Source organism: Mytilus edulis, chromosome 11 (assembly GCF_963676685.1).
Source record: "Mytilus edulis chromosome 11, xbMytEdul2.2, whole genome shotgun sequence".
Classification (NCBI taxonomy): domain Eukaryota; kingdom Metazoa; phylum Mollusca; class Bivalvia; order Mytilida; family Mytilidae; genus Mytilus; species Mytilus edulis.
This window is the reverse complement of record NC_092354.1, coordinates 18,714,280-18,726,988: the sequence shown is the minus strand read 5'-3', so window position 1 is coordinate 18,726,988 and position 12,709 is coordinate 18,714,280. Positions and strand designations below refer to the sequence as shown.

The 12,709-nt window shown below is 31.3% G+C and overlaps 1 protein-coding gene across 4 annotated transcripts in view; it reads right to left on the bottom strand.

Moving 5' to 3' along the window:
- The window catches only part of LOC139495280 (sodium- and chloride-dependent GABA transporter 2-like), a 73,275-nt gene that overhangs the window by 13,713 nt on the left and 46,853 nt on the right, over positions 1-12,709 (bottom strand). For 2 of the 4 annotated variants that reach the window (XM_071283576.1, XM_071283577.1), the window contains 8 exons: positions 12,449-12,523; positions 11,359-11,530; positions 9,007-9,171; positions 8,133-8,239; positions 6,463-6,590; positions 5,411-5,419; positions 1,807-1,919; positions 468-620 (listed from right to left, as the gene is read on the bottom strand). In XM_071283576.1, coding sequence (XP_071139677.1) covers positions 468-620; positions 1,807-1,919; positions 5,411-5,419; positions 6,463-6,590; positions 8,133-8,239; positions 9,007-9,171; positions 11,359-11,530; positions 12,449-12,523 — 922 coding nt within the window. The remainder of the gene's footprint in view (positions 1-467; positions 621-1,806; positions 1,920-5,410; positions 5,420-6,462; positions 6,591-8,132; positions 8,240-9,006; positions 9,172-11,358; positions 11,531-12,448; positions 12,524-12,709) is intronic. The other 2 variants (XM_071283579.1, XM_071283580.1) reach the window with 1 other exon arrangement.

Genomic DNA, 12,709 nt, shown 5'->3' with positions numbered 1-12,709 from the left:
CTGAGGTCACTTTGCATACGGAAAATAGGTCGGGGGAATTGCTTCCTGAAAAGAAGCAATTAAAAGAAAGTAAACTTCTTCTAAATATGAATAAATTAAAGAATTTTCTTCAGAAAAAAGTATATGTACATAAGTTTTATAATGAAAACTATCCATTGAGTTATAAAAAAACGTATGCATTATTTTTTTTGATTTGAGGTTTTCTTATGACTTTAAAAGGACATAACTCAATTCAAGAAAGAGACAAGTGATGCCACCCAAATAAAAGTTTGATCTGTGTCTAACATGTCTAATGATATAAATAAGTTTTATAACATTTGGTTGATGCAAACTAAATTTATAGAACGGAAACCAATTTCTACCAACGTATGAAGATGCATAAGAACTTATAGACAGACAAGGGTGAACCCTTATTGGGGTGAACCCTTATTGCCCCTTTCATAAATATTATCAATAAATATTCGTACCTTTGACATATGTAGGACACCTAATCCCATCAGGAGCAAAATTAACAAGAAACTAGTAACAAACGTGGTACAACATCTACGATCGGTAAATCTGGCATATCTCGACGTTAAACTGTCCACTATATTGTCCACTATGGTCATCACAGCAATGCACTGAAATGAAATAAGAATTAAGATCTATTGTTACGATTTAATTTATTATAGAAGTCTGTAAATTCAGAAATTGTTGCGAGGTTTTTATTTTTTTGGGAAAAATGCAACAGAGTTGTAAAGGCAATAATTTAAACCGGCATTTTGATATATTGTATATCTAAGTATTAAACAGGATTTTTCTCAAAATCGTAAAAATCAAAATCGCATTTAAGTCTAAAAATTATTCTGATAATTAATGATAAAAACATGCTATAACATTAAATCATGGCTAAATTTGTCCTTAATTGTGTCATCTGCTCCCTATATACTCCAAATTTAAAAGTAGATTTTTTTGTCATGGCACCTGGTTTTCAACAGATTATAAATAAGCAAACGGAAACGAAAAATTCAAAAAATTTTCCATTTGTAAAGGGCATAGCCCTAGAGCTGTTAAAGTCACACCACCACAAATCAAACTTGATATGTAGTGTGTATAAGTTTCATAACATTTGGTTGAGGCAAACTAAAGTTAGAGAACTGAAACCAACTGCAGGACACACGGAACAAACATATACGTACAGACATACAAGGGTAAAATTTAATGCCTCTTCATTACGGCAGGTTAGAAAACAGTAATATTTGAGCTGAGTCGGATTTGGGCTGCGTCGTATAGAAATCGACCTTATACAAACGAAAATCCATACCCCTGTTAACCTATTGTGGGTTGAAATAATTTCTACGGAAAGTCTGTAATTGTTCCAAAAGTAGGTTTTATAAGAAGACAACCCTTTAGGGTGGTACCTAACACTACAGGGAGATAACTCTGTAAAGTCAGCTAAACGTTTTAATTACGTTGTGTTGTAAAAGGAATATTAAGCTTCTCAATGATCAAAATTGGTGTTTGTCAAATTGCTATATAACCAGTGTAATTTTTCTGACAAAACGGTTGGTTCAAATTTTTTTATATTTGAATATTTTTGTTAATACTTAGACAAAATTTTATGAAAATTAAATGAGCCAAATTAATTTTAGTGAAAGAGGTAGGTACCACCTTAAAACAGCCCAAAATGCATCTTTTATATCTTCTTAAGTATTCCAAAATGGATCAAAGTCTTATACATGTATTTGTGTACATGAACTTGCATAAGGTTGATTTCTACAAGACGAAGCTCATTTAATGGAAGCAGTCAAAGTTATCTTTACTTACCAAAAACATCACACCGGAAATAAACATTGACAGAAAAAACAGCATGGCGTACACAGGTGGAACCTTCAAAACAGCAAACGCTGCTGGCATACTGTGGAATACAACCTTAAAACCTGAAGAAGAAAAAAACAGATTCTTACAACAGCTTCTCACATAATGTATATAGAGAGAATACTAGTTTAAGTAACGTGGTTGTAAAAACAAGGCTTTTTACAGAACCAAGAACCAATTTTAATGATGGGTTGTGAAAACAGAATAAGACTTTTAACAGTGATATTGTTGGCTTTTTTCAAAACTACCTCTACCCTTTTTTATTGGGAAAATATGCGTCATTTTCATCAAATTGGGAAATTTAAAATAAACCACAAATTTGACTGAAACTTCAATTTACAGACTTCCTTTTAAGAGTCAACCCCTGCTTTGAAATAAGACCCCTTTTTGTCAATGATTATACATAAATAGACCCTCACATCTGCTCAAACAGTCATTTTAGGCATGAAAAATGTTTAAATGAGTGTTTTTCAGTTTTTATTCATGCACAATTACTTCTGAGACTGCACTGTTTGGGAAAAAAGTTGTCTTTTTGGGAATAATTTTAAGCCATTTTTTTTTCAAATTGGGATTCTTCTCCAGGGGAAAAAGCCTTTATTCTCCACTAATTTAAGGCAAACAATATCATTGTTTAATGATGTTCATTGATGTTGTAGATAAGCGATTTGTCAATTGTTATACTCAAATGAAGAGGTTTTCTTAAATATATATTTGACAAAATCTGCATTTTAGTTGATGTGTGCTTCCTATATGTATCCAATTTATACAAGATACCACTACACTTACAAGTCTACACAAACTTCCATTTGAGATTATTTTAACCCAAAGCTATTTCTTTCAAAAGTACAATTAGTGATTCGCTGTGAGCTTAAGCTTGCTGTGCCATTACAGTGCAATATGTATTTACAATAATAACAGTTCTTTTCATCTTTATTTGTTTGAACTGAATAACTTGGAAAAGTTTTAATATAATGTTTATTATACATGTATGTATTAGTGATGACTTCATCAAACTCAAACATGTTTAACCCCACCACTTTCTGTATGTGCCTGTCACAAGTCAGGAGCTTGTAGTTTAGTGGTTGCCGTCATATTTGGTTTTTTTTGTAAATTGTTTTGTCATAAATAAGGCCTTTTGTTTTTTCTCAATTAAATGTTTCATATTTTTCAAGTCTTGGCTTTTATAGCCTACTATACTGTACGGATTTTCTCATTATTGGAGGTTGTCTTCCACGAGATGACTGATATATATATTGATTCAAATTGGAGGACATTTCTAACATTATAAATAACATTACAAATAATTTCAACCAAACAAAAAACACAGGAAACGAAAAACATAAACAAATAAAACCAACGAAATATTTCCAACTACACAAACTGAATACCTAAAACAGTCATGCTTTATTTACAACATAAAAAGCAGGTGCTACAACTCGCAAATCAACCAAAGCCATGATAAATGAGTGATGTGAATAGTTTAAGATTCTTTTGTCTGCTGAAGACATGTATGTAAATCTACCCAAAAATCCTTTTAAATAATTAAGGACAGATTTCAGTATTTTTTAATAGATCTAAAGGGAGATCACTTTAAAAACATTCATGTGTAAGTACTGCTAAATTTAAACATTTTTGCGATTAAAATGATTTGTTTTTTCAGAATTTAATGAACATACATACTACATTTCAAGTTGATGTATCCACAATTTTATTGCAAACTGTTTTGACAAGAAACTGATACAGGCTTGACAATTTGACAGACAGACAGACCTGCTATATGCATTCTTCATGGGGTAATAAAACATAATTACACAAGAACGAGAACCTTAAAGCAGTGTTCTCTTTAAAACCTGACTATAAAGCCTTCTTAGTAACTTAAGCTTGGAAGATATTAGTATTGAATTTGTCAATTTGCAGGCATGAACTGGTGATTTGAGGGTAAAAAAGCTTCATGAAACATACACAACAGCCCGGATGGATTTGGGTTTTTTCCACCGATCCACTGTGGACATCCCATCCATGCCCACTCCAGCTATAATCTCTTTTTTTGTAAAAAATATTGATTAAAATTGCTTATCTGCTTTTTTCAATTGATGGTACTTGCAAGTATTTTGATTTAACAAAAAAATATGCATGCCCACTCCTATGGGTGTGCAGAGTGGACAAGCTAGAAATTTTGCCCACTCGGTGCCCACTCCCACTGTGGACAGGTGGACTAAGCAAAATCCACCTGAGCTGTAGTGTATGTATCAGCAAATGATAAAAATGAAATTCCAATAATTTTATCTTAATATTCTACTCTCTGCAATCTACACATATGCCTATGTAAATTGTCATGATAAATCATATTCTCTAGTTAGTAGTACATTTTCATTTTCAGTATGGTAAATGTAAAATTAGCTTCTTTTTTCAATGTCCAGGGCCTTTTAAAGATGACTATAAAAGGTAAGGACTATGTTTTTTTATTGTTGAAAGCTATTAGATCACCTATATTTACTTTTATTTTCGTCATTTGAACTATGGTGGATAGTCTCATTGGCAATCATATCACATCTTGTCACTTTAATATAAATGACAAATTTCTTTATTCAAATCCTTCCCGTCTTCATCAGGTTAATTAACTAATGTAAAGTTTTCTACCTTATTTTTCGTTCATTGATCTAAAATTCTAAAAAGTTATCCGGAAAGCTTAGCTTCTTAATGAGCTAGGCTTTGTACTTTTAAGGAATTTCTCCATTTATTGAATGATACCAGTAACACTTCATGTAAACAAATGAAACAGTTATCTGTGCATTGCTGTCATGACTGTGGGTTCTTTTTTCTTCAATTAGTACATATTTTAATGGATTCAGGAAGATCTTAGTTCATTATTTTGCTGAAGACAACATAAAAGCCGTCAGAATATTTGTACTTTGTTTAACATTTTTATTCTTGGTTTAACTAAACCTATGATATGATTGGTATCCCACCAATATTTCCAGTTACAAGCAAGCATTGATAGATTATGCCTGATGAATATTTTCTGACACATGACCATGTCTACACCAATGAAAACACTAGAATTAATTTTGTGGGACACATGACCATGTCTACACCAATAACACTAGAATTAATTTTATAGGACACATGACCATGTCTAAACCAATGAAAACACTAGAATTAATTGTTTAGGACACATGACCATGTCTAAACCAATGAAAACACTAGAATTAATTGTGTAGGACACATGACCATGTCTTAACAAATGAAAACACTAGAATCATTTTTTTGGGACACATGACCATTTCTAAACAAATGAAAACACTAGAATTGTTTGTTGGACACATGACCATGTCTAAACCAATGAAAACACTAGAATTTAATTTGTAAGACACATGACCATGTCTACACCAATGAAAATACTAGAATTAATTTTGTGGGACACATGACCAGGTCTACACCAATGAAAACACTAGAATTTAACTATCATACTGAAAATGTCAACATAAAACTGTTAATTATATCCTGTAAAAGGAATGGCATGCAAATGATAGGGTTAAGTGAATGGACTTACTCGCCAGCCCTGTTTGTATAAAAAATAAAAATAAATACAAAATCATTTTAAAACAATTCCGTTACCTTTAATTCCTAATCAAATACAGATCTTTCACCTTTTTATTAAAATAATACAGATATCTTTTTGTTATGTACAATTCATATTATTTTTTAGTACATTTGTTCAGACATTCAGTTTTTCTTTTATAAAAAAATGTTTGATTGTTGTAGGGTTTTTTCACCTAATCTTGTATATTCATAAATAATATACCCTGTTACCACCTTTGCCACACAACATTTCAACATTGCAAGTGTTAGAGGTAGATCGGGTGTCTTTTTCTGAGCATCCCTTATGGGCATGTTGGAAACATACTTATATAATTTAACATATTTCTTCAAGTATCTTTCAGTATACAACAAAAACTTTTAAAACTTTTAAAAATTTAAAGATTAAACAAAAATTTAAGTCTATTTCAAAATTTAAGAAAATATTTTCTTTAGAATCAAGGGCAGATAACTATACTGAATTTTATAGAGAAAATGGGGTTTTTTTTCATGAGAGGAAGGCCCATCCATTACCATTATTTCATTGAATATGACATCAACTATTTTAAATATTGGTAACCTAGGACAAAACAACATGAGTGCATCTTTCTTTATAGTTAGATAGAATCAGAAGAAATTATATTGCAACAAAAGTTTCAGCCAACGAACAGCTACATTTGTGTATTACCAATGTTATTTCAACTGATGGGGCGGAGCTTACATTTTAATTTGCATAAGGACAGTTTATTTGATGTCGTGTGTGATAAGGATTATTGCAGTTATAATTAATATTAAATTCTTATCATCTATCAGTGTCATCAAACGCATATATACAAAAGAACTGAGTGTATTATATGGGACGAATAACTGGACACTGCATTGACAAGTTTATCCAAAAACTCCCATCTATAGATGGACTGGTCCTAAATAAGCGAACTTCTTAAACCCCGCCCAGTCAAGTGAAATAAATGTAGTAATACATCCCAAACGATTTGTAAATTGACACAAATATCTCAACTCTCATACCTTTAAACATTGTCTCTGTAAAAATAGCTACATTTTTCGTCTCCAGGAGGTTTCCTAGATACGGTGCCATTGCCAACTGTGGGACTTGTACTATACAAGCATACACAAAAATAACCACCAGCCAATTTCTGTAATATAAAACCAATTTTCATATTACTTTGTATTAAGATAGTACCAAATATCTTAACTAAAATAAAGTTGCTTCATTTTAATTTTAATAAAATTTTGTCAAAATACTAACTTTGACCCTTTGACAAAAATATAAAAATCTCAAAAACTGAAACAACACACTTTATCGAAAAAATTTCATTGGATATATAGCAGTTTGACAACACTACATTGAAGACCAATTGGTGGCCTTCTGCTGTTGTCTGCCCTATGGTCAGGTTGTTGTCGATTTGACACATTCCCCATTTCCATTCTCAATTTTATTTTGTTCCTTCAGATGTTTAATATCTACCTAACAATGGAGTGTGAATAAAACGTTCAGCTGATTTTTCCAGAGTAATCTCCCTGTAGTGTTATGTATCACCTTAAACCTTTTACGTATTTAATTTTTCTTCTGTATCTTACAAACTTAACCACTGTTCTTTTAGGACCTTATACATGTGTTATAGAACAATGGTTATGTAATGCTATATTACTTTAATGTTAATACAGATTTTTTTTTAATATGCTATAAGTGTGATACTAGGTCTTCTTTCTATACGTTCTTCTTTTAGTTTGGATATTTTCCTTCCTGTTTCAGTTATAAGCAAAGAATGTTACCATGGTTACTGTGTATTCATGTGACATTTATATCATATTATTCATTTTTACTTAAAATTTCAAAATATGACCACTGTACAAAAAAATTGTACATTGTTAAATAACTAATATTTTCATTTTAAAATCTGGTTAAGGAAGTTTGGTTTGAGATTTTTGTCAAATTTTCGGAATCCTCTTGTTTTATCCATTTGAATGCCTTTCAAAAATTTGCCCATTGACCCTCATTTTTCTTTTATAAATATTTTAGATTTATAATGATAAGCCATCTGTGAAAGTCTTAATTATTTTTTAATTGTTTTTGAGAACTTAAACTTGTCAATGATGAAGCTATGAAAAGTCAAGAGAAAACATTTTCCCGACAAAATTTCAATGGCTAATATCTTGAAAACAAGCACATTGACCTGTATATTTTTTTTGCCTTTTTTGCTTTCTTAATTAATCCCCTATCAATGTATACTAGTTTTATGGAAAGCTATTTATTATGAAACTGAGTAGCGACTTCCTTAATACCAATCCTCTGTACACATCAATCGAAGTTGGGCATGGATGGTCACCAATTTTGTTGAATCTTTCTCAGACAACAAACATTGACATAAGATATGAAAAGGCATTTTTTAATTCTTGTCCGAAAACTGAAAAATCCCCCCTTTTTCAATGAATAAAACCCTGTTACTTGTAAACGTAAAATCTTAAAGTTATTAAAAAACGAAAAGGAGCTCATGTTAATAGATATAAACAATTCACCAAAGTTTCATGCGAATTGTTAAAAGTGTTTTTGAGTTAATGTTGAAGACAGACAGACAGACCGACAGACGTAGGACAACACATACAACAGTATACCATGTCCTGTTAACGAGCGTATACATTTTATGCAACAAAGATCATATTTCCAATCCACTTACACATTTCGACTGATACGACCTTTTCCAACCCATTTTCCTATTGATACAGGTATAGCTGTCCAAACAGGTAACCCAAACATCAACAAATTAAAACCATTGATCCAGTCCTGAAACATAAAGAATGAAATTAGAACAGATATCAGATTCCAATTTTTCCATTTGTAAAGGGGCATAACTCTAGAATGGTTGAAGTGACACCACCAAATTCAAATTTGATCTGTATGTTGTGGTAATAAGCTTTGTGTATATGTTTAATAGCATTTGGTTGAGCCAAACTACAGTTAGAGAATATTTTGTATAAGTTTCATAAAGTTTGGTTGAAGCAAACTGGTTAGAGAACTGAAACCAACTTTGGGACATATGCCAATGCATACAAAAAGACAAGGGTAAAACTTAATGCCCCCTCTACTATGGCATTCACAGGTCATTGGAAGATGGCTTCAAATTTCAATAAATTATATTATTATTGTTTTTATTTTGAATGTTTATTTGAAAGAAGTGTTCAGAAAAGGGAGGTCACCAAATTCAATAATAACTATTAGAGTAAAATTTGTAATTCAAGAAATGAGTTATGGGAAAGAGCTATGTCCACAAAATCCATTAAAAATAGTACTCCATGAAGAAAAATATTTTAACAGTATTTGATAAACATACTTTAAGGGTATAAACTCTAAATAGAGGTGCTCATACTTACAGCAGGCTAATACATAGGAGAAGAAATAGTAACTTAAGGAAGGATTTATGGAGGTGTTCCTACTTACAAGAGGCTAATACACAGAAGAAGAAAAAGTAACCTACATTTATAACAGAAGGAACTATGGAGGTGCTCCTACTTACAGGAGGATAATACAAAGAAGAAGAAATAGCAACTTACATCTATAACAGAGGGATTTGCCTTCGGATCAACAAATCCTGTGAAGTCAAGTTTATAGAACCTCTTCAGGAAATTTCCCGTATGATTTGGATCCAAGTTTTTATATCCATAACCCATCACAGCAAATAACAAGCCTAAACTTGCTGGTCCCAGGAGGAACAGAATCTGAAAAAGTAAAATAAATATATATGAGAGGTACCAGAATTAAAGAAATGTATAGAGAGCAAATAAAATCACATGCACAGGTTTAGTCTTGAGCATCTGAAAATTTATGAAAACATCTTACATGCACGCAGCCAGCTAAGGGCTATTCAATTCAAATATATGTGGGAAGGTAGAAAGGGACTTTTAAAATATCCCTACAACCAAGAACCATTTTTTTAGATTATTTAGCATTAGGTTAGTAGAATTTTAATAAAAAAAAGACTCATGACCCACATTCAATAAAAATACTTCCTTTCCTACCCTCCAAAATACATTTTAATGGAATAGCCCTAAGCTACAGCAGGTAACATAACAGTTTGTATTTCGTCGTCTTTAGTGTTTTATATCTTAATTTGTAGACTGTTGTTTTCATTTTAGTGTTTTGCTATGATTTTGTTGGGTCTTTTTTCAACTTTTAGAGTTTTGATTTTCAGTTTATGTCTTCTGCCTCTTTTTCATTTATAATTATTTTTTATTGCTAGTTTTCCATTGACACAATTTATTTGGAGTTATTTCCCTTTGGAAGCCAAATTGCAGGGCTAACAGATTGATTTTCTTATTTGACAAACCAAAGGAGTAGGTCAGGTAAGGGCTGATTTTGGCCTCAATTTTCAAGTTCATCTGACGAAATATTTTAGACACTTTTTAAACACTTAAGTGTCTGTTTCAATTGATTTAATTAGTTTTTGTGAAAGATTTTAATTGATTAAGTTATCAAAAACGCTCCGATTCAAGCTTAGATATGAAATATCTATCAAATTTGCCAAAAATCGTCACTTTTCAAATGGTTTTTGTCAAAAATGAAAGTGGCCGCATCCGTGTTCATCCTCAACCTTTATATATGTTATGTATTATCATCAAATACAACTTACATTTCAATATTATGAATGAACACGAATGCGGCCACTTTCATTTAAGACGGAAACCGTCTAAAATTTAACTAAAATGCTGTAATTGTGAAGATTTCAGTAATTTAGCATGACTTTATGATGCTAGTACACAATATATGTGCATTGTATTGTCAAAAACAGCACATATTTATGTAGCAGAAGCATTCTACTTTCCAAAAAATAACTAAAAGATTACATTTTCACAATTTTGCAAAACTGCTTAATTTTGGGCCAAAAAGGGGTCTTACTGAACCTACTCCTTTGAACAAGTTGTACGAGCAAGTCTGATAAACAAAACTAAGTACTTTAAATGTAGAAATTAATGCAATGTTTTTATCATTGTGAAACTGCGACAGGGTTATAATTGCAATAATTTAAACTTTTTAAATTTAACAATTTAAAATTAAAAACTAAACAGGCCTTTTCTCAATGTTGTAAAAATTAAAATCGCATTTTAGTCTTAAATTACAAAACTGCAATAATAAATGCATGCAATAATTTCAGAATTTACATGTACAGTGTATAAAAGTTATAACTTAAAACATGGGTTTAAACAAATAAAAATAGATATGAAAACAACTTTTTTTCTAAAATGGAGTGGACAATAGTACAATTTGAAATTTGGGTGTTTTTTAATAAAGGATATTAATATTGTGTCCATTCCCATAAAACATGGCGGCAAAGGGAAAGAAATAATTTGAATTTGGTTGTTTTATGAAGGATTTAATCGTTGCTGGGCTTCCAAAATGTTTTTTCTCACCAACAGGCTTTGAAAATTTGGTCAAAATGCAAGTTTCCAAAATGTCGTGAACTTGAACATTTTTGTTTTTTTGTTTATGGCAGTGAAATAAAAACTTAGACATCCCTGGACTACCTAAAAACTTTATTTATTTTCATGGAAATAAAGAAATGAACAAGCATTTGCTTCCCAAACTTATTATACAACAATTTTCAACTTTGCATACAACATTTTGGAAGCAAACATTACAAACAGCTGAGATTGAAAATTTTGTAACAGGTCTTATTTCAAATGTTTTGATTGGTCTAACTGTGTGCTATTTTGGAATATTAAACATGTCCTTTCCAAAGACGATTTGTGCCAAAAAGTAGTTTTAGCCAACAAAAGTCATAGACAACATTTTTAGAAGCCTAGCGACCTTACGTACATTGCCATACAACATGGAGACAAAGGGAAGCAACTCTAGCTAAAATTCATTAAAACCTTATTATCTAACAAATACGAAGTATTATTTCTTACCCATCCACACACTCTAGGTCCAAAAGCTATAAATAGAAACACTAACAACCATGTGACAAGCAATGCTATAGGAGCCAGAGAGAAATTGATCTTTTGGAATGCCTCTGAAAAATGCCACACTGGAAATTCTGTAATGTTAGAGATATAAGGAATCTCTTGAAGATAACTATAACTGTAAAAAGAAAAAAAATGTCAAATTCATTAAGTTTTTAAGAGTTTGAATGTCTCTTTGGTATTTTTCGCTCTTTCATCTGTTCACGTAAATAACAAATTTCTAAAATGATTCATTTTGTGGCTAAAATGTGTAAAAATTTAACATGGCTATCATTAGTTATACATGTCAACCTTGGTGAATTCTCGAAAGAAATGTATTATAAAAAATTTCAAAGGTGAATTTGCTATAATTCCAAAATTCGATTCAATTTCAGGCTAAAGGCTCAACTGCTGTTTTACATACTGATTTTTACAAATAAATTACAAATTCTTTAAATAATTACACAATAAACAGTAATGCAAATATTTAAGGGGGTACCCAACCCAACACTTTGACTGAAATAGACTTGGCTCGTTTAATTTTCATATAACTTTGACAAAATATTTACTTTGACCTGTTTAGGCTAATATGAAAATTTCTAGACTTTTGAACCACAATTTACAGGAATATTTTAGTTGGATATATAGCAGTTTGACAAATACTAATTTTGATCATCAAAAAGCTGGATTTCTCCTTACTAATAGTATCTGATTTAAATGCACAGCTGGTTTTTAAGAATTAACTCCCTTGTGTTAGGTACCCCACTTAAACTTGGACAGTAAATCATATATATGTTCAAAGCGACCCTTTCGATAAGATGGTCTGCATCAAACAGCGGAAACTATAGAGAGTTTAGTATGATATCCATCATTTGTCCATTATCATTGAACTAGTATACATATTTGTTTAGGGGACAGCTGAAGGACGCATCAGGGTGCGGAGTTTCTCACTGCATTGAAGACCCATTGGTGGCCTTTGGCTGCTGTCTTCTTTATGGTCAGGGTTGTTGTCTCATTGACACATTCCCCATTTCCATTCTCAATTTTATATACTTACTCGAAGAATTCCTGTTCAGGCAGACGGGCATCACTTTGTCTACCTTGAGGTCCTATAAAAGCTGGAACTGATTCACTGTAAATAGAAATTCAATTATGATTTATCATCTTAAAATTAATAAAATTACTGTAATTATAAAAAAAATTGACAGACTGTGGATTCATTATTATCCATTGGATATCAATTCTCAAAGATTTTTAAGGTGGTAGACCTTGGTTCAGGGAGATAACTCTTTAAATCAGTTATGTGTTTGTTAAAGTC